At 51.8% G+C, this 18935-nt stretch overlaps 1 protein-coding gene across 8 annotated transcripts in view; it reads left to right on the top strand.

Annotated features, from left to right (window-relative positions):
• The window catches only part of AKNA (AT-hook transcription factor), a 61515-nt gene continuing 42580 nt past the window's right edge, over window positions 1–18935 (top strand). Inside the window, exons 1-2 of one of the 8 annotated variants that reach the window (XM_010335907.3) lie at window positions 1–57; window positions 17870–18257. In XM_010335907.3, coding sequence (XP_010334209.2) covers window positions 17984–18257 — 274 coding nt within the window. In that variant the 5' untranslated portion in view covers window positions 1–57; window positions 17870–17983. The other 7 variants (XM_074395218.1, XM_039474732.2, XM_010335909.3 and 4 more) reach the window with 7 other exon arrangements.

Below are 18935 nucleotides of genomic sequence, written 5' to 3'. Positions count from 1 at the left end.
GGCCTTTGTTTGCCGCTCAACTCCAGGAAACCACCCGCGCGCGGCGGCCGCCAGCAGGTGAGGCGCGGGGAGGGGCTCGCAGCGCGTCCGGGGTGGTCCCGGGCCCTCGCTAGGACTCAGTTTCTCAGTCGGGAGAATGGGGAGGGACAGTGGACAGCGCCAATGGGCTCCTTCCACTGGGACGGCGCTGCTTTCGGTCTTTTCCACGTGGAAACCCCACGCGCACGCGAAGGAGACGCATCGCGGCTCCGGGAATGGGAGGGAGCCCTGAACGGGCGATCCGGGTCCGGGTCCAAACCCTGCCGGCAGTCTCCACCCTCCGGCCTCAGTCTCCACCTCCGCAGAATGGGGGCGTTGGCTTTTTCTCGCTCCAGCGGGGGCTGGTGGCAGGGAGGGGAGGGGTCCCGGGGGAGCTCGGGGGTGGGCCTTGGCGGGGCCTCGGCCAGTGTTTGGGCTGGAGGCGTGGCCCGGGTTGCTGTGGTTACTGGGGAGGTGGGGCTCTTCTGTCTGGGATTTGTGAGAGATTCGTTCACCCAGCAACAATCCGCGCAGCCTGGCGGCCCTCCGGAGCCGCACGCCCTTCCCGGACGCCTAACGCAAGTTTCTTTTCCTCTTTTTGTCACGGGGTGGGAGGTAGAGCAAGGGCCAGTGTCGGGGAGGCAGCCTTGACAATGATAGGAACTGAACGAGCTGCAAAAATATGTCCAGTTCCCTCGTGGTACACACAGAGGAGGAGAAAGAAGTTCAGAGAGGGGTCGCTATTGGCCCAAGGGCGCACAGCAGGGAGGTGCAGAGCTGGGCTCTCCCCAGTGTGATGGGGCTGGCACACAGGCAGAGCCAGAGTTTGCTTGCTGCGTGACCTTGGACGACACTTTCAAAGCTCCTTTCCCGGGCTTTTGTTGAAAGAAATGACGAATTGGAGCCCATCATTACCTATGTTTAAAAACCTGCTTCCGAGATAGTCGGAAGGGAAATCGCTGATAACAAATCCGGGCTATGTCGGAGCAGAGAGAAGCTGAGACAGGCTGCAGTGAAAAGAGACGTTGTTTCTGTCCTCTAGAACAGAAGGAGAAGAAATGGGCTGGAACTGAAGCACGAAAGACTGAACTTAGGTACACCCAGGGACTTCCCAAAAGACTTTTCCAGGAGCCTCTTCTGGAGTTGGTGGGTTTTATCTGGGGGCTGTTTTGTTAATAAAACAGAATGGCTGCCCATCTGTTAGAGGGGGGCTTAAGTCTGGTTTACTTACAGGGGAGTGGAACCTGTGGTGTTTGGGGACTCTGGGTTTATTCCCAGGGGCAGTCTCACAGTCCTTCTGCAGGAGGGAGACGATGCCCACGTGGGGCCTTTGCCTCCTGAAGTCCAGCTGGTTTGCATTTAACACATGTGATTGGAGCTGTTTGTTGCAAGGGGATTTCATCAGCTCCCACCGTCCTGCCTACTCTGCCAGAGGCGCTAGCATCGGGGTTTCCAGAGAGACTGGGAATGGTCCCAGCACTGCAAGGCCGTCATGCTAGAGGGTATTTTGAAAACTGGTGCACAACATGGACATTTCAGTTTCCCTCCATGAGGCGTGGAGAAGGAAGAGTATTTTTAAAGCATTCACATCCCCAGTCGAATGGCTGGCCCTTTTTATGTTTCCTAGGTCCTGAAGGTGGGAATGATCTGGAGGCCGGGAGTAAGAAATCCTGGATTTAGATCCCCAGCCTGGCTTCAGTTCTGAGTGCCACAGCTTTCCCTTCCATAAAGTGAGGTTGGTAATGCCCACTTTACCACCATAGGCTTGAGTGAGGGGGCATCACTGAAAGCTTTTGCTCAGTCCACATTCTAAGTAAATGAGGAAACTGAGGCTCAAAGAAAGGAAGGAATAATGACAACAATAATACCATTGGTATTATTAGCTAATATTATAGCTAATATTTATTGAGTGCTACATTCTAGCCACTGTGCCAGGGGTTTTACTGCAAGAAGTGAGGTTTAGGAGGACAGAGGCTCTTATCTGTTTTGTCACCATTGTTATTCCCTCGTACCTACCTAGTACAGAGCCCTACATATAGTAGGTGCTCAGAACATTGTTGTTGATCATCTAGATTATGTCAGTTACCTGATGTTGTTGAAGTGGGTGTTATTGCTGTCCCTCTTGTACAGATAGAAAGCCTGAGGTTCAGAGAGGTTAAGCCACTTGACTAGAGTCACACAGCTTTTCACTGGTGTTAGCTCATTCTTACTTTGGGGTGCACAGGGTGTGCTGGTGTCAGCTCAGGAGAGCGGATTATGCCCATCTCTTCCCAGTGCTGCATGCAGTGATGCCAATAGCCTGAAATTGGTATGGCCAATTTCAGTAAGGGTGTTTAACACCATCAAAATTAGTAACCACCACAAATCAGGGCCTTTTCCTACCTTCTTCTTTTTTTAATTTTTTTAGAGAGCTGCAGGTGAAGGGTGGTGGGGGAATGGAAGGCCAGCCTGGCTTCTGCTTGGCAGCCTGGAGTTGGGGGCTTCTTGGCAGAGCCCAGCGGAGCCAGGCCAGAAGGGCTATCCCCCACGGCAACTCCCCTGAAGTGTGGGATTTGGGAAGAAAACCTTTGTGAGACAGCTTTTGTAGTCTATGGTGTGAGTTATGCAGTGCAGCAGCCCCTGACTTGGGAACAGGTTGGTATGAGCCTGAATCCCAGGCCAAAATGTCCGGCCTTTAACCTGAAAGTGACAGGAGCCACTGATGGTCATTAAGCAGGGGAAAAGCCTGACAGAATGGTGCCCTAAGAAGGTTTATCCATTGTGCCAAGGGGTTGTGGGCTGAGTCAGGGTAGGTGATGGGTAAGAGGTGCTGTAGTTGACCAGGGGAGCCAGGAGGAGCTAACAGAAGCCCCTCGTTTCTGAGCATGTCCTGTGTGCAAACACATTATCGTGTTCCTTTACACATGCATGCCCAAGGGAAGGAAAAGCCTCTGTCTATAAATGAGGTTATCAGATAAGTTCTGAAATGAAAGAGTGAAGGGCTGATCTACCAGAGATGACCTAGGCTTCCTGCCCCCAAAGTCTCACGTTCTCACTCCCCGTCCCTCCTGCACCCCAGCTTGCGGTTCCATCTTGGCTCTGGGCTTCCTTGCCAAATGTCAGGCCAACTCCAGCTCCATTGTCAAGTGAGACCTTCTGTGCCCAGTGCCGCTCCCACACCAGCCCCTAAGTCCTTGCCAGCACTCTCCCTCCAATCTCCCGCTCCACCCGACTCAACTTATTCTGGGGAAGGAGCCTGGGATCAGGGCCAGGGTGGGATGTCCAGCTGTCAGTCTCCTCGGGGTCCTGGGACCACAGCCAAGGACTAGGATTGAGGAGGAGAGGTCTCAGGGTCCAGGAGGTACACTCAGTCCACCACTAAGGATTCATCTGGAGGACAATGCTTTATTTGTAGATACAGACCCAACTGTGCCCTAATGCGCTGTGTGACTTTGGGCAAGTTGTATAACCTCTCTGAGCCTTTCTTCATCTGTTAATTGCTTAATTATTTATGAGGATCCAATCCGGCGACAAATGTCGTGCCTCCAAATGCAAAAAGTGGCTAAGGCCGGTGGCTGATTGCATCCTCTCCTTTTTGTGATTTTCATGTGTTCCCACATGTTGTGTAATGGGTGTATCGCAGAAAACGACATATCGTATTAGAGTTTAAACGGAGGAGGAGAAGGTATGGGGGTTACAGAATGTTATAGGAGGTCAGAGACTTGAAGGGCCTCAAAGAGCCCAACCACACCTTTCACCTTTCATAGGAGGGGACAGTGAGGGTGGAAGTGCCTGAGGTCGGAATGAAGCACCACACAGATGTGAGGTGGTATTCGTTTGTTCCGGTTTTAAAAACAGTATATGTTCATTACTCTTATTTTTTAAAGGAACTGTTATTTTTAGAAAATACCCAGAAGGAAAAATGGCAAACTAACCTATCAAAAGAACTTATCTACCAGCTTGTGATAATTACTGTAAACTTTTTTTTTTTAACTAGCTTGTGATAATTATTGTAAACTTTTTTTTTTTTTTAACTGAGAACGGAGTTTCACTCTGACCGCCCAAGCTGGAGTGCAGTGGTACGATCTTGGCTCACTGCCACCTCCGCCTCTCAGATTCAGGTGATTCTCCTGCCACAGCCTCCCTAGTAGCTGGGATTACAGGCACCTCTCACCAGGCCTGACTAATTTTTATATTTTAGTAGAGACAGTGTTTTGCCATGTTGGCCAGGCTGGTCTTGAACTCCTGACTTCAGGTGATCTGCCCGTTTTGGCCTCCCAAAATGCTAGGATTACAGGTGTGAGCCACCACGCATGGCCTGTTGTAAACATTTTAAAGCATGTCCTTCTCTTTCACTTTCTCCTTCTTTTCTTTCTTTCTTTTTTCTATCCTGTCTCCTTCCTGTCCTCCTCCTCCACTTCCTCCATATTTTACTGGGTTTTGTTTTGTTTTGTTTTTTTGTTTTTTTAATGAACTCAAACTAGATATATATTATTTTCTAACTGGCTTGTCCACTTAACATAGCGAAATTTTTAGATTATTTGATATTCTTCAATAGCATGACTGCTAACGGCTGCTAATACTATTCCTTTGAGTGGAAATATCAGTTCCTTTGAATGATCACCTACTACTGGACACTGCGCCTGTTTCCAGTCATTTTACCTCGTGCGAGTTTCAGTTGCAGTGATGAAGATTATACTGTCTGGATTCAGACAGCTTGGTTCAAACCAGCTTCCTCCCCTATAAAATAACATGGGCATCATAATTTCCCTCCTTGGATGAGTATGAGGATTAAATAATGAGATCTGAATCCCTGGAAAGGCTTTTATAAGGTATTTGATACATAATAGGTGTTCAGTACAGTTTTGCTGTTAGCAGTACCTTCCTGGCGCATGCACGTTTTCTCTGTTGTTGTTTGTTGGACTCTTTGGAAAGAGCATGAATTTGAGTGTGAGTGTGAGTGTGAGTGTGTGTGTGTTCCTCACTATGGCCACACCCTCCTCATACCCCTATCTCAGTTGGCTGAGAAGGGCCTGTTTGCTCTGCTCCTTAACTACTCAGAGCAAGGACAGAGTTTCTAGCTGGGCCGGTGAGTCCTGGAGTTGGTTTAGGGGCCACAGGGAAGAGGGTCACAAGGAAATGTCAGCATCTCCCTCCACTCGGGAAAACTGCCTCTCCCTTTTTGTGTCTAGGACTCATTGCTAGAGCTGGGGTTGAGACTGTGGAAGCTGTGATGAGGAAAATTAAACTGAGTCCTGCTGGGAGCAGGTCATGTGGGCGTTTCATGGAAAAGACAAGGCCATTTATTTGTGAACAGTTACCCCGTGCCAGCTGGGCACTGGGGCCAAGAACTCTAGGCACTAATCTCATTTGTCATCCCAAGAATCCTGTAATTATTGGCCCATGTTACAGATGTGGAATCTGGGATTCAGAGAGGTTAAGCAGCTTGCCCAAGGTCACACAGCTTCCAAGGGAGAACATGGAGTTCTCTGTTTGCCCACAATGCCCGTGTGCCTTAACACCTGTGCCCTGCAGTCTCCCATCAACATGGCATTTCTGCCTGTGTGGGCAAACGGCATGAAGAACCCAGGAGGGTTAGCATTAGGAGATAATCTCTGATAACCTCAGAGACAATCGCATTAAGCCCAGGTTCCAAAGCTCAGAGAAAGGAAGGTGCTTATTCCTGGGCACTCAGGCTGGAACTTGGGTCTCCGCTTCCCAAGCCAGGCTTCACCACTTCTTGGTTCACTTCCGAAACCCTCACCTGCCTCCTCTCTCCCCCAGACTCCCTGTGGAATTTTTTTTTTTTTTTTTTTTTTTTGGAGACAGTTTCACTGTGTTGCCTAGACTGGAGTATAGTGGCATGATCTTGGTTCACTGCAACCTCTGCCTTCCAGGATCAAGTAATTCTTGTGCCTCAGGCTCCCAATTAGCTGGAATTAGAGGCATGTACCCCCATGTCTGGCTAATTTTTGTATTTTTAGTAGAGATGGGGTTTCACCATGTTGGCCAGGCTGGTCTCAAACTCCTGACCTCAAGTGATCTGCCCACCTTGGCCTCTCAAAGCGCTGGGATTACAGTCGTGAGCCACCGAACCCAGCATCCCTGTGAATTTTTAACTACGGGGTAAATGCAGCATCCTGGGCAGGAAAGAGTGGGTTACCTTGTGGTAGGTTTTCATTTCTTTTCCAGGGAAGGGAGCAGCAGGGAGCCCAAAGAGCCACTGAGGATGGAGTAACAGAGCTGTCAGCCCCCAGGGCTCCTGAAGTTCTAGCTCCTGGTTTCCATTAGGGTGGCAGAGAAGCCTGGTGACCCCCCCATAGACCATGTCTGTGCTCCTGGGGGACGTGGTGTGAGGGGGTGACTGTCCAGGGTTCATCACGTCAGCAAGTGTGGCCCAGCCGAGTCCAGGAGTATGTCCTGGGCTGCATCTGAAGACTTAAAGAAAGAGCCGCCGGGCGCGGTGGCTCAAGCCTGTAATCCCAGCACTTTGGGAGGCTGAGGCGGGCGGATCACGAGGTCAAGAGATCGAGACCATCCTGGTCAACATGGTGAAACCCCGTCTCTACTAAAAATACAAAAAATTAGCTGGGCATGGTGGCACGTGCCTGTAATCCCAGGTACTCAGGAGGCTGAGACAGGAGAATTGCCTGAACCCAGGAGGCGGAGGTCGCGGTGAGCCAAGATCGCGCCATTGCACTCCAGCCTGGGTAACGAGAGCGAAACACTGTCTCAAAAAAAAAGAAAGAAAGAAAGAAAGAAAGAGCCGCCTTCCAGATTGGTTAATATGCTTGCACTTAAGGGGGGCTCAGAAATGGTTGCGGAGGGAGGTTGTGAGGGAGGGATGGTTGAGTGGGCGATGAGGAAGCAGTGAGGCAATGAGGAAGTAGGTGAGAAATGGCTTCTGTGGGGTTGGAACGTCATGAGCCAGACACTGGAGGAAGTAAATGGCCGAAGGCGAGCTGGGCTCCATGGGAAGGCTGGCAGGGTTCTGCAGACGCAGCCACGCGCACACCTGTTGCTGGTGAAAGTCGTCAAGCCCTGGCAGTGGGAGTCAGAGGTTTTTGTTGTTGCTTCTTTTCTGGGTGAACAGGAACTAATCTATTCCCTTCTCCGGGCCTCAGCGTCCTCACCTATACAATGGAATAGGACTCCTGTTCTGCCCACTTTGACATTCTGTTCTTGAGCATCTAGCGCTCGAAAGAAGAAAGCATTTTGGGAAACCAAAAGGCGCTGTGTGGAACCGGTGCCTCACTATACAATTAGAACATTGGCTTTGTGAATTGCAATTCGTTGGTAATAAACTCCACTCTCGATTTTACTGTGCACAGATATTAACTCTCTGTGAGCCGCAATGCTGTGAGGACCAAATTGGGTCATTAGGAGCCGGGTCTTCGTGTGTTTGAAACTCTGCTGCAGCTCATTAGCATTCTGACCTTGGGAAAGCTGCTTGGGTTCTAGGGGCCTCTGTTTGCCCAGCTGTAAAGTGGGGTTGTCACATCAGCCTCATTGGGTTGTTATGAGGGCTCTGAGTCAGGCTTGGGCAAATAGCTAGGTTCAGTGGATCATCTAGCATGTATTCATTGTTATTTCTTTTTCTGTTTTTTGAGATGGAGTCCTGTTCTTGTCACCAGGCTAGAGTACAGTGGTGTGATCTCGGCTCACTGAAATCTCTGCCACCCAGGTTCAAGCGATTCTCCTGCCCCAGTCTCCCGAGTAGCTAGGACTACAGGCACACACCACCACCATGCCTGGCTAACTTTTGTTTTTTTAGTGGAGGTGGGGTTTCACCATGTTGGTCAGGCTGTTCTTGAACTCCTTACTTTGTGATCCGCCCTCCTCAGCCTCCCAAAGTGCTGGGATTATAGGCATGAGCCACTGCGCCCAGCCCTATTTATTGTATTTCTATTTTATATCAGGGTCTGTGCGCTGAGTCCTGGGGATATGATAATGAGAGCCTCACAGAGCTCCCAACTGAGTCAAGAGACAGATGTTAGTCAAATAAGCACATATGAAATATAGTTCCAAATGGTGAGTCCCCCAGTGGGGCACTCTGGAGCTGAGGTCTGCAGGTTGCCTGCAAGTTAACAGGGAAAAGAAGTGGGACTGGGTGAGCAGAGGAGCAGGGCACATCTGTCCCAGGAGGAGCAAGGAGGCCTGTGTGGCAGGAGCATGCTAAGCAAGGGCAGAGAGGGTGGCGGGAGAAGAGGCTGGAGCAGCGGCCAGCCCATGGAGTTTCATCTTCTTTCTTAGAGCCATGGCAAGTTTGGAAATTTCTATCTTGAAGATCCCATCGGTGCAGTGTGGGGAACAGATTAGTGGACCCTAGAGCTTTCCAGACAAGGCCCATCCAGGGACCCATGTGGGGATGCAGAAATGGAGACGGATTCCGGTGAAATTTAGGAAATGCAATCACTAGGAGTTGATGATAGGTTGGTTACGGGATATAAGGGAAAGGGAAGCGTCCAGGATGACAGCTGATTCTCAGTATGTAACTGGGGGAAAGACGGGCCAAACTAAGGAGGGGTGGGCTTGGAGGGTGGTCGTACTAGGAGCTCAGTTTTGGACAGGCTGCTTCGGTTTGGTAGAATTTGGCCTGTGGGTGGGGATGGTGATCTAAGAGAGGGTGCTGCAGCCGGGTGTGGGGGCTCACACCTGTAATCATAGCACTTTGGGAGGCTGAGGCAGGCAGATCACCTAAGGTCAGGAGATCGAGACCATCCTGGTTAACATGGCGAAACCCCGTCTCTACTAAAAATATAAAAAATCAGCCGGGCGTGGTGGCACACGCCTGCAATCCCAGCTACTCGGGAGGCCCAGGCGGAAGCATCACTTGAACCCACGAGGGGGAGGCTGTGGTGAGCCTAGATCTCATCATTACACTCCAGCCTGGGCAACAAGAGCGAAACTCCAGCTCAACGAAAAATGGTGGAGGCGGGCGCTGCCTGGGCAAAGGCAGGGAGGAGATTTGGTTGGGCTTGGGGGTGCAAGGAAATGGAATGGACTGCACTGCGCTGGAGGCAGTTCTTCTTGGTGTTAGGTGGCTGCCCCTAAGATGGGTTTGGGGTTATCCACGGGCCACAGGCATGCCCAGCAACGGCAGCCATCTGGTGCTGATAGCAGTGCTGCCTGCGTTAATGACCAGGGAGGGAGGGTGAGTGAGTGACGAGGTGTCAGGGGAGCCCGCCCCTCACACAATGGCACACATGGCCACCAGAGCTGGCAGGGAGGGGCCTGATTAGGGTTTGGCTCTGCTCAATGACGGGCTGGGGGCTGCAAGGAGAGCCCTGCCACCCAGATGTGGGTAAAAGGCAGGGAAGGGGATAGAGGGGTGGGTGGTCACCAGGATGAGGGCTCCTGGTTCTAGCCCTGGCTCTGCCAGTTACTTACAAGCTGACCTTGGGAAAGTCTACTCATTAGTGAATTCATCCATTGATGGAATAAGACCAGAGACTTATACCTAAGTAGCAGCAGTAGTTGTAGGAGCAAAAATAAAAGAGCTCAATACATGACTGTGTTCTGGGTCCCCTGCCCTGCCTGTGGTTGCGTCACCTCATCGTATCTTTACAGCAGCCCCTGTGGGGTGGCTACTCTTCTTATCCCTATTTTACAGACGAAGAAACTGAGGCCTAGAGAGGTGAAGCCTCAAAGATCAGAGCCAGGAAGAGAGAGGGCTGGGATTTGAACCCAGGTCCACGCTGACTCGAAGATCAGAGCCAGCAAGAGAGGGGACTGGGATTTGAACCCAGGTCCACGCTGACTCGAAGATGTTTTCTGTCCTACATGAACGGTCCCTGAATCTGGCTGCTTATCAGAACTACCTGGAGGGCTTTTTGGACAATAAAGAGGCCTGATTTTTTTTCCTTTTTCTTTTTCTTTTTCTTTCCTGTTGAGAGCCTCTCGTGCTCCTTTGCCCCCTCTTCTGCAAAGCTCTCGCCTCTCCCGCTTGGCTCGCTCTGCCCTGGGTACACAGGCCTTGCTGTTCTCAGGGAAAGCCTGCTGGCTCCCCGACCTTTGCCTTTTCACTTGCCCTCCCAGGACACTCCGCCCAGCCCTTCTGTGGCTTGCTCTTACCCCGTCTTCCTTCCAGTGCTTAGAATGTCACCTCCTCATAGAGACCTTCCTGACCAACCCGTAACCCTTTTCCTCCAACCTATTACTCTTTGTCCCGTGGGTTCTCTACCAGGGCCAGTCACCTGGGACACTTAAAATCTCTGATGCCCAGAAACTGACTCTGTCGGCCCAGGGTGAGCCTAGGCTTCAGTGCTGCCTGGCCTGGGACATGGATGGTCACTGAGTCTCACTGCTCACTGCTCTCCCCTTGACATTATACACGTGCTTGGTTATTGTCCGTGTCTCTGCTAGAGTGGAGAGCAGGGGCCTGGTCTGTCTTGGGCTCTGCCGTATCCGCAGCACCTTCAGAAGCACCTGGCACACAGTAGGAGCTCAGGGAGTACCTATGAATGAAGGAATGGGATGGTGGGGCTTGAGAAAAGGCAGCTTTGATTGACCGTCAGGATCGATCTGTTCCCAACATCTCGTGAACCCTTGGAGGGTTCTTCCCACAGGGAACGTTTACCTCATCTGTCAGTATCACGCTTCCATGCTGTCCGGAATGTCCCACTCTGACGCAGGACCACCTCTGGGCGAGGACAGTGGCTTGAGATGGCAGGAATCACCATGGTCTCCCTGAGATTCAGGCTGCCCTTCCAGCTCTGACTCTGCCAACGTGCAGCCTGAATCTCGCCGGGCAGATGGGCCCCAGGCCTAGTGAGGGAAGGAGCCTCAGCCACAGTCAGGCCCTGGTTGAAGAGGGCCTAGAGGCAGGAGCTACAGCATCCTGTGTGACCTCGGCCAAGCCTCTGACTTTCTCTGTGTGTTAGTGTCCCCATCTGTACCTGCGGGGCCTGGGCTGAGATGATCTCAAGCCCAGGACATCAGGAGTTTGTTTCCTGAGTCCTTTTCTGGGCAGCGCAGACCTTTGGAGGGCTTGTAAGGGTTAAGCTCCTCCGGCTCTGCTCTGCACGCAGACAAACCCCCTCCTTCTGACAAACACTTGTAGGAAATCAGGCTGGGCACTTCCTGCTGAGGCGAGGCAAGGCGAGGCGAGGCGGCCTCAGCCGGCAGGGGCGGGGAGAGGTGGGGAGCGATGCTGGTGTGTGAGCCTCAGCCTGGGCTGGCAGACCGGCCTGGAGGCGGGCCAGGGCGCAATGGAGGCAGGGGGCTCCCTGGGTTTGGAACAAAGACTTCAAAGGCAGGTCCCCTGAAACTGGGCCGGGAGGACCGTGGTGGAGCCCAAGAGAGGTAAGGGATCGGAACGGAGGAGGGCCCGGGAGGCCGCCTTCCTTCTGGACGGGCCAGTCACTGACTCTCTGGGACAGCCCAGGCAGCCGGACCAGCCCAGCCAGGAAGTTGCAGCTGCTGGAGTGGCATGGCTTTTCTCTTGACTCAGGGGAGCCCGCCCCCCCAGGGCAAGTGTGGATTTAAGGAGGATTTTGTCAAGCCTCAGGATGCTAGATTCCAGTCCCAGCTCTGATGCTCATCTCTTGTGAACTTGGACAGGCGGGTCCATCTCTGTGCTTGGGGTGTCCTCATCTGCACCTGGAGAGTTAGTGTCCTTGGTTGCTAAGGGGTCTCAGAGACAATGCCGGGATGGGGAGCAGGCCAGGAGGCAGTGGCAGCACTGGTGGGGGGGGGAGTTCCCCAGAAAAGCAGTAGCCCCTTATGTCAACTGTGTAAGGGCAAGGAGAAAAGCCAGGGACGGTCCAAGGACCAGCAGACCCAGCTCAGCTCTTGAGGATGGCGAGACCAGAGACAGGGCACTGTTTCTCTTTCTCCTCGGCCTCTGCTGCCGGAGCAGACTGGGGGCAGGGAGGGGACACACAGAGTGGGAGTGGCTGGTGCTTCCTTGTGGGACTAGTGCCTACACAGCTGGTGGAACCCCTTGAGAAAAGCAGGTCTGTGCCAGCTGGGGGTGTGGGATGGCTGAGGCCGACAGCACAGCCTTTTTGGAAGGCCTGGTCACTGATAGCGGGGGTCTTCTTTCCCCATTTCCCTGGCCCCTACGTGTCTCATAGTCTTGGTTTCAGAGTTTGCGACACCTGGGCTCTGAATCCTCCAGCTGCACTTCCTGGCTGTGAGGTCTTCTGAGAGCCTGCCACGGCTCTGTGCCTCAGTTTCCTCATCTGGGAGGTATCGGGATGGGGGTGTGGGTTAGAAGCAGGGGTGCACCCTGGGCAGCCCTGGCTGGAGGGAAGGGGTTGCAGAGGACACAGGGAGGCAGTGTGGACTGTGTGGCGGTGCTGGCGAAGGAGGACCTGGGAGTCTGGGCCGTTCTGAGGGATCGAGCTATACAGGGAAGGGTCGCTGGCTGTGGAGTGGCTGAGGGGGCAGAGCAGCCCTGTGTGGGTGGCGGGGAAGAGGAGTCCATCCCACCCAGGAACTGAAGATAGACACTTTGGGGGTGTGTTGGACCCTTGAGAGAGCAGGAGCAGGGGCAGCATGGCGGTGAGGAGATGTGAGGGAGGAGTGGCTGCTACTTCCTGGGGGGCCAGTTTCTCCAGGGATGGCGGGGGCCCTGAGCTCCACAGCCCTCCCAGTGGGGACTGCATCCTAAAGGAGCTGACCCTCCTGTGGTTCAGCCCCCAGCTCACATGGCTGGAGTCTTCACCAAACCCCGCTCACTGCCTTTGAGGAGCAGCCTTGCTGCCCTAAGGAAGGCTGGCTGAAACAGCTCTGCCTTTTCTGGCATTCAGGGACCCCTGCTTATAGCTCTTCTTCAAGGTCAAGTCCTACTTTCAGACCTCCGTGCCTCTGCCTATGCTGTTCCCTCTGCCTGGAATGCCCTCCCCAATCTCCTCCCCTAAAACTCTCATCATTTCTCAAGCCCACCTTAAAGCTTCCTGTAGTAACACTTCTGTATTGCACTAACCTGCACCATTCAAAATTTTGGAACGCTTTTACTCTTTTCTACAGTCTTTGCATCTTATGTAGTGCCTGGTATGTAGTAGGAAGTCATAAGGCTTTTTTAAAAAGTTAATTTGCACCTGTCAGGTACTAGGTATGTATCTTTGTACTTTGAAATGTGACCCCAGGGAGGAGGAGAGAGGCTAACAGCTCTGAGGCTGTTGCCCTTAGGAGCTGAGTCAACCAGGGACTTCAGCGTTCCTTGAGTCCCATCCCCTGCCTCCCAACCCACCCTGGCAGGGTGAGCAGGTGGTCCTTTCTCTATTTTACAGTGAGGGAAATGCAAGCCCAGCCATACACGCTGAGTGACAGCAGCCAGGACTAGCACCTGTCCCCTGATGCCCAGCCTGCTTCTCTATCACAGCATCATCCCTGTCGGAGGTTGGCAGGTAGTCGGCACTAGTGTGTGTTTGTTGACTGACTAGCTGACCGGCCAGCTCTGGGGCTCTTGTGGTGCTGAGGGCCGTGGCTCACATGGAAGATGGAGGCCTTGCTCGGGAAAGGCTCACTGGTGTGGGCGCCTGGGGTCAAGTGCCAAACCCTAGCCAGTCACCGCAGCTGCCTGTGACGCGCACCTTCCCCTGGTTCCAGTGAGATTTCTGCCACCACTGAGTCATCCCAGAAGACAGGATGTTCCTCTTTGTGCACCCAGAGGCCTCTGTGATTGGGCAGGCTGCTCTGCGGCAGAGCTAGAAAAAAAGCCCTTTAAAAAGTCAAAAACCACATACCTCCCCCCGGCCCCTTCCCAGCAGAGGCTTCAGAACCAGAAAAGCAGCAGCTACACGGGAAGCCCCTCCTCCACCTGCCGTAACTGGTAACTGCAGGAGCGAGGAGGCCTAGTGGATGTCAAAGGGCAGGCCCTGCTTGTGGCCCTGGTTTAAAATGCAGATTCCCGGGCCCTATCCCAGGGCCACTGAGTCAGGCTCTCTGCAGGTTGTTTCAGGAAACTACATGCTGAGAGGATTCTTAAGCACACTGAAGCTTAAGATCCCTGGCAGGGATTTCCAGGAGGGGTACAGGCCCTGCAGAAGGTATGAGAAGCAAGGATTAGAGCTTCTATTTAAACTACACTTGACCAGCTGGGTGGGTGGCTCATGCCTGTAATCCCAGCACATGGGGAGGCTGAGGCAGGAAGATCACTTGAGCCCGGGAGTTCAAAACCAGCCTGGGCAAAATGGCAAAACCCCATCTCTACAAAAAAAATTTAAGAATTAGCCAGGCATGGTGGCGTGTACCTTTGGTCTTAGCTACTCAGGAGGCTGAGGATGGCTGGAGCCCAGGAAGTCAAGGCCACAGTGAGCTCTGATTGCTACTGTACTCCAGCCTGGGTAACACTGAGACCCTGTCTCAATAAAATAAAATAAAATATAAAATACAATTGACCCTTGAACCTCACAGGGGTTAGGGGTGCCAACCCTCATACAGTCAAAAATCTGCTTATAACTTTTTTTTTTTTTGAGACATAGTCTTGCTCTGTAGCCCAGGCTAGAGTGCAGTGGCACAGTCTTGGCTCACTGCAACCTCCACCTTCTGGGTTCAAATGATTCTTCTGCCTTAGCCTCCCGAGTAGCTGGGATTACAGGTGTGCACCACCACACCCAGCTAATTTTTGTATTTTTAGTAGAGACAGCATTTCACCATGTTGGTCAGGCTGGTCTTGAACCCCTGACCTTGTAATCCACCCCCAGTCGGCCTCCCAGTGTGCTGGAATTATAGGCATGAGCTACCGTACCCAGCCTGTTTAGAGCTTTTCACTCCCCCAAAACTTTATCAATTACCTGCTATTCACTGGAAGCCTTGCTGAGAACATATACAGTTGATTAATGCATATTTTATGTGCTATATGTATTATGTCCTGTTTTCTTAAAGTAAGCCAGAGAAAAGAAAATATCATTAAGAAAATCATAAGGAAGAGAAAATCTACTTACTTTCATTAAATGGAAGTGGATTATCATAAAGGTCTTCATCCTTGTCATCTTCATGTTGAGGAGGAGGACTTAAGAGGAGGGATTGATCTACTGTCTTAGGGGTTTCAGAGGCAGAAGAAAATCCACATATAAGTAGACTGTACAGTTCAAACTGTGTCGTTAAGGGTCACCTGTATTTATGTCCTTTTTCCTTTTTATTTTTAGTAGAGACAGGCTTTTGCCATGTGGCCCAGGCTGTTCTTGAACTCCCGAGCTCAAGCTTTCTGCCCACCTTGGCCTCCCAAAGTGCCGGGATTGCAGGCCCGAGCCCCTATGCCTGGCCAATTTTCTATTGCATCTTTTTAGAAAATGCCTTTTGAAATAATTCTTTCTAATACATGTACCATATTAGCATGGTGTATTCAAGCAAATACATTTTTACTGATGGGTTGAATGATCAGAAAAAATATTGGAGGGCCAGTAGGCCAAAACTGACGGTAGCAAGTCTTGCTTTGGCAGGAAGTAGCTGAGTGATCTTAGCCAAGTTCTACCCTCGTGTTTGCAGGGAGGGCAGATTCTGAACTTACAGGTAAAGCTTCTAGCCAGGCTGGGGCCGAGTGGGCTCATCACTTGTGGTGGGGACTGTGGGGCTGGAGGATAATCCACGGGGCGATCTGGAGGAAATTCTGGGGCTCTACATTTGGGGACAGAGAGGAAGACTGGGTGGGAACCAAGGAGAGAAGCCCGAACACCCATCCACGGAGCAGGAGTCTCAGCCAAGGAGGGAAGAAGGGTGTTCCCTGTCCCTCCCTCCTCTAGCCCTTGAGAAGTCAGCCTTTCCTGGGCTGCTCTGTTCCCTGGGGAACTTTGTGTCCAAAAATAGTTGCCTGCTGACTTTTCGCAGCCACACAAATCAAGCAGGATCCAAATGCTCACGAGGATAAAGGGACAAACACAGACTTTCTGTCCTGGGAGGCCTGGAATCATACTCCCTTCGACACAGCATGCAGGGGAGAAAGCTCAGACCGTGGGCCAGGAGGCTGACTTTCGTCCTTGCCTTGAGCAAGCCCTCTCCGCTCTTTGGACGTCAGTTTCCCCATCTGTGGAAGAAGGCCTTTGTCATGAGCTGCCCTGGGGGCCCGCTGTGCTGATGGGCCATAGCCAGGAGCTCCCTGAGAGACCATGCCCAGGCTGGGTCAGCTTTGCCCTGCCTGGGTCTGGTTCAGTGCTTGGCATAGAGGAAGTGCTTGGGGAAATGCAAGAGAGTGGGAAAGAAGAGGCAAAAGGAGATGAGAGGGAGAAGGAGTGAGGGAAAGAAGGAGAGGATTGAGGGAAGGCAGTGGAGGAGCCCTTCTCTGGCCACCCTGTTCCTGCAGCAGCTGCCTGGCAGGTCCCTGTGTGGCCAGGTTCCCCTGCTCATTCTCCCAGAGCTGCCCGAGGGGAACGCGGAACTTTTGAACCACACCTCTGATGGGCTCTCCCTGTGTTCAATACCCCCGTGGTCATCAGGGAAACCACTGCCAGGTCCAGGAAAGCCCCTGGCAGGCTCGCTGTCCACCCCCAGGTCTCCTCACTTGGAAGGCTTTTTCTTTAAACTGAGGTGAAATTCACATAACATAGAACTAACCATTTTTAGGTGAACAATTCAGCGACATTGAGTACATTCATTCAGTCTTGTGTAACTGCCACCTCTATCGAGTTGCAAAACATTTCCATCACTTTGAAAGGAAATCCCATACCCAGCAAGCAGTTGGTGCCACTCTCCTCTACCCCAGCCCCTGGCAAATACCAGTCTGCTTTCACTCTCCAAGGAGTTACCTTGTCTGGACGTTTCCTATCCATAGAATCACACCATCTGTGGCCTTGGTGTCTGGCGTCTGTCACTGAGCATCGTTTTTGAGGTTCATCTAGACTGTACAGTGTGTTGGGACTTCATTCCTTTTTGTTTGAGTGCCTGTTTTCAATTATGTTGGGTACTGGAATGCTAACTTTTTTTTTTTTTTTGAGACAGGATCTCACTTTGTCACCCAGGCCAGAGTGCAGGGGTGCAGTCATGGCTCACTGCAGCCTCAACCTCCCAGGCTCAAGTGATCCTCCCACCTCAGCCTCTAGAGTAGCTGGGACTACAGGTGTGCACAATCGCACCTGGCTAATTTTTTGTAGAGATGAGGTTTTGCCATGTTGCCCAGGCTGGTCTCGAACTCCTAAACTCAAGTGATCTGCCTGCGTCAGCCTCCCAAAGTGATGCTGGGATTAAATGTGTGAGCCACCATACCTGGTCTGGAATGCCCTTTTCATCATCTCCCCCCACCCATCTCTCAATCTGAATTCTTACCCGGGTGGGGGCAGAGATTCCCAGAGGAACTGGCTTCTAAACTGGCATCACCTGACTTCCCTAGCCTGTGTCGGGCAACCCCCGTGCCTCCTCCAGCACGTCTCACCTGGATTTCTAGTTGCCTGGTGATGCGTCTGCTTCCTCCTGGGGCATCGGTTCTCCTGTGAGCAAGGCCTGTGCCCCATGCCCACACCAGAGCCAGTACTCGGTAACACCAGCTAGCATGCATTGGCCTACTGGTCCCCCAATATTTTTTTAATCACACAACCCCTCAGTAAAAATATATTTGCTTGAACATGTTATGCTAATATATTACATGTATTAGAAAGAATATTTTAAAAAATAATTTTCTAAAAAAATGCAATAGAAAACTGACCAGGCACTGAATAGAAAATTGGTCAGTGCCCCGGCTGCTGGGCTCCTCATCCCGTGTCTCATCTAGTTTATAAAACCCTGGAAGCAGAGAGGAATTACAATTCCAGCTTTATTGATGAAGAAAATGAAGGTAGAGTGACTTGCCCAAGGTCACGTAGCTTCGGGAGGACGCAGCCAGGAGTTGAACCAGGGCTGTCTAATTCCAGAGTTCCTGCTGGAAACTTCTTGTTTCGAATAAAAGAGGGGATCAGGATTGATTAATGTTATCCTTTGAATGTGTCCCTGACAGGGCACAGGCAGGATGGCCAATGCTGATAGGAGCCAGTGGTGACTCTGGGGCCCCCCGGCGGCAGCTCTTTCTCCTGAAGATGAAGTGGCCCAGGTGAAGCCCAGGCCAGTCCCAATGGCCAGCTCGGGGACTGAGATCCACTGGGCTGAGCCTGGCCTGGGTAAGGGCCCCCAGCGGCGGCGCTGGGCCTGGGCTGAGGACAAGAGGGACGTGGCTAGAAGTGGTTCACAAAGCTGGGGAGAAGAGGGACTCTTTCCCGATGCCACCAGCCCCGAGCTCCTGGAGGACTTCCGTCTGGCCCAGCAGCACCGGCCGCCCCTGGAATGGGACCCATACCCGCAGCCTGATGGGCATCAGGATTCCGAGTCAGGAGAAACTTCAGGAGCAGGTGAGACTGACCCCCCGCCTCCAACAGTGGTGTCCTGCCCTTGAGACATCGCACGTTCTAGCGGGGGAACGGAGTGGAGGCTGCTTCAACATTTTATTAAATTCTACAAAGTCTATCATTTAAAATTTGTTAAGATTTAAATTGCATACCAGGCGTCCCCAAACTTTTTACACAGGGGGCCAGTTCACTGTCCCTCAGACCGTTGGAGAGCCGCCACATACTGTGCTCCTCTCACTGACCACCATTGAAAGAGGTGCCCCTTCCTGAAGTGCGGCGGGGGGCCGGATAAATGGCCTCAGGGGGCCGTAGTTTGGGGACGCCTGAATAATACCATTGATTGCAGGACAATCAGAAAATATAAGCCAAAAATTAGGTAAAATTTAAAATTAAAATTAGGTAAAATTTAAAATTATCCATCCCCAGATCACCACTGTTTCTCCTATGTATAGATATGCAAATGTAACATAAATATGGAACAATATTCTACATACTTCACTGTAACCTGCTTTTTTGTTAACTTAATAGATGTGAACACTTTTCTAGCTCATCAGATCCTCTCCCGCAAGTGATTCCTAGACTTCCATGGTGTGGATATTCCATGGTTAATTGGCCCGTCTCTCATCGCTGGACACTGTAGCAGTTTCTAGTTTTTACTGTTATAAATAATGCAGAGATGAA

Source organism: Saimiri boliviensis, chromosome 2 (assembly GCF_048565385.1).
Source record: "Saimiri boliviensis isolate mSaiBol1 chromosome 2, mSaiBol1.pri, whole genome shotgun sequence".
Lineage (NCBI taxonomy): Eukaryota > Metazoa > Chordata > Mammalia > Primates > Cebidae > Saimiri > Saimiri boliviensis.
Note: the sequence above shows the minus strand (reverse complement) of the source record. Positions and strands in the feature narration are given on the sequence as shown.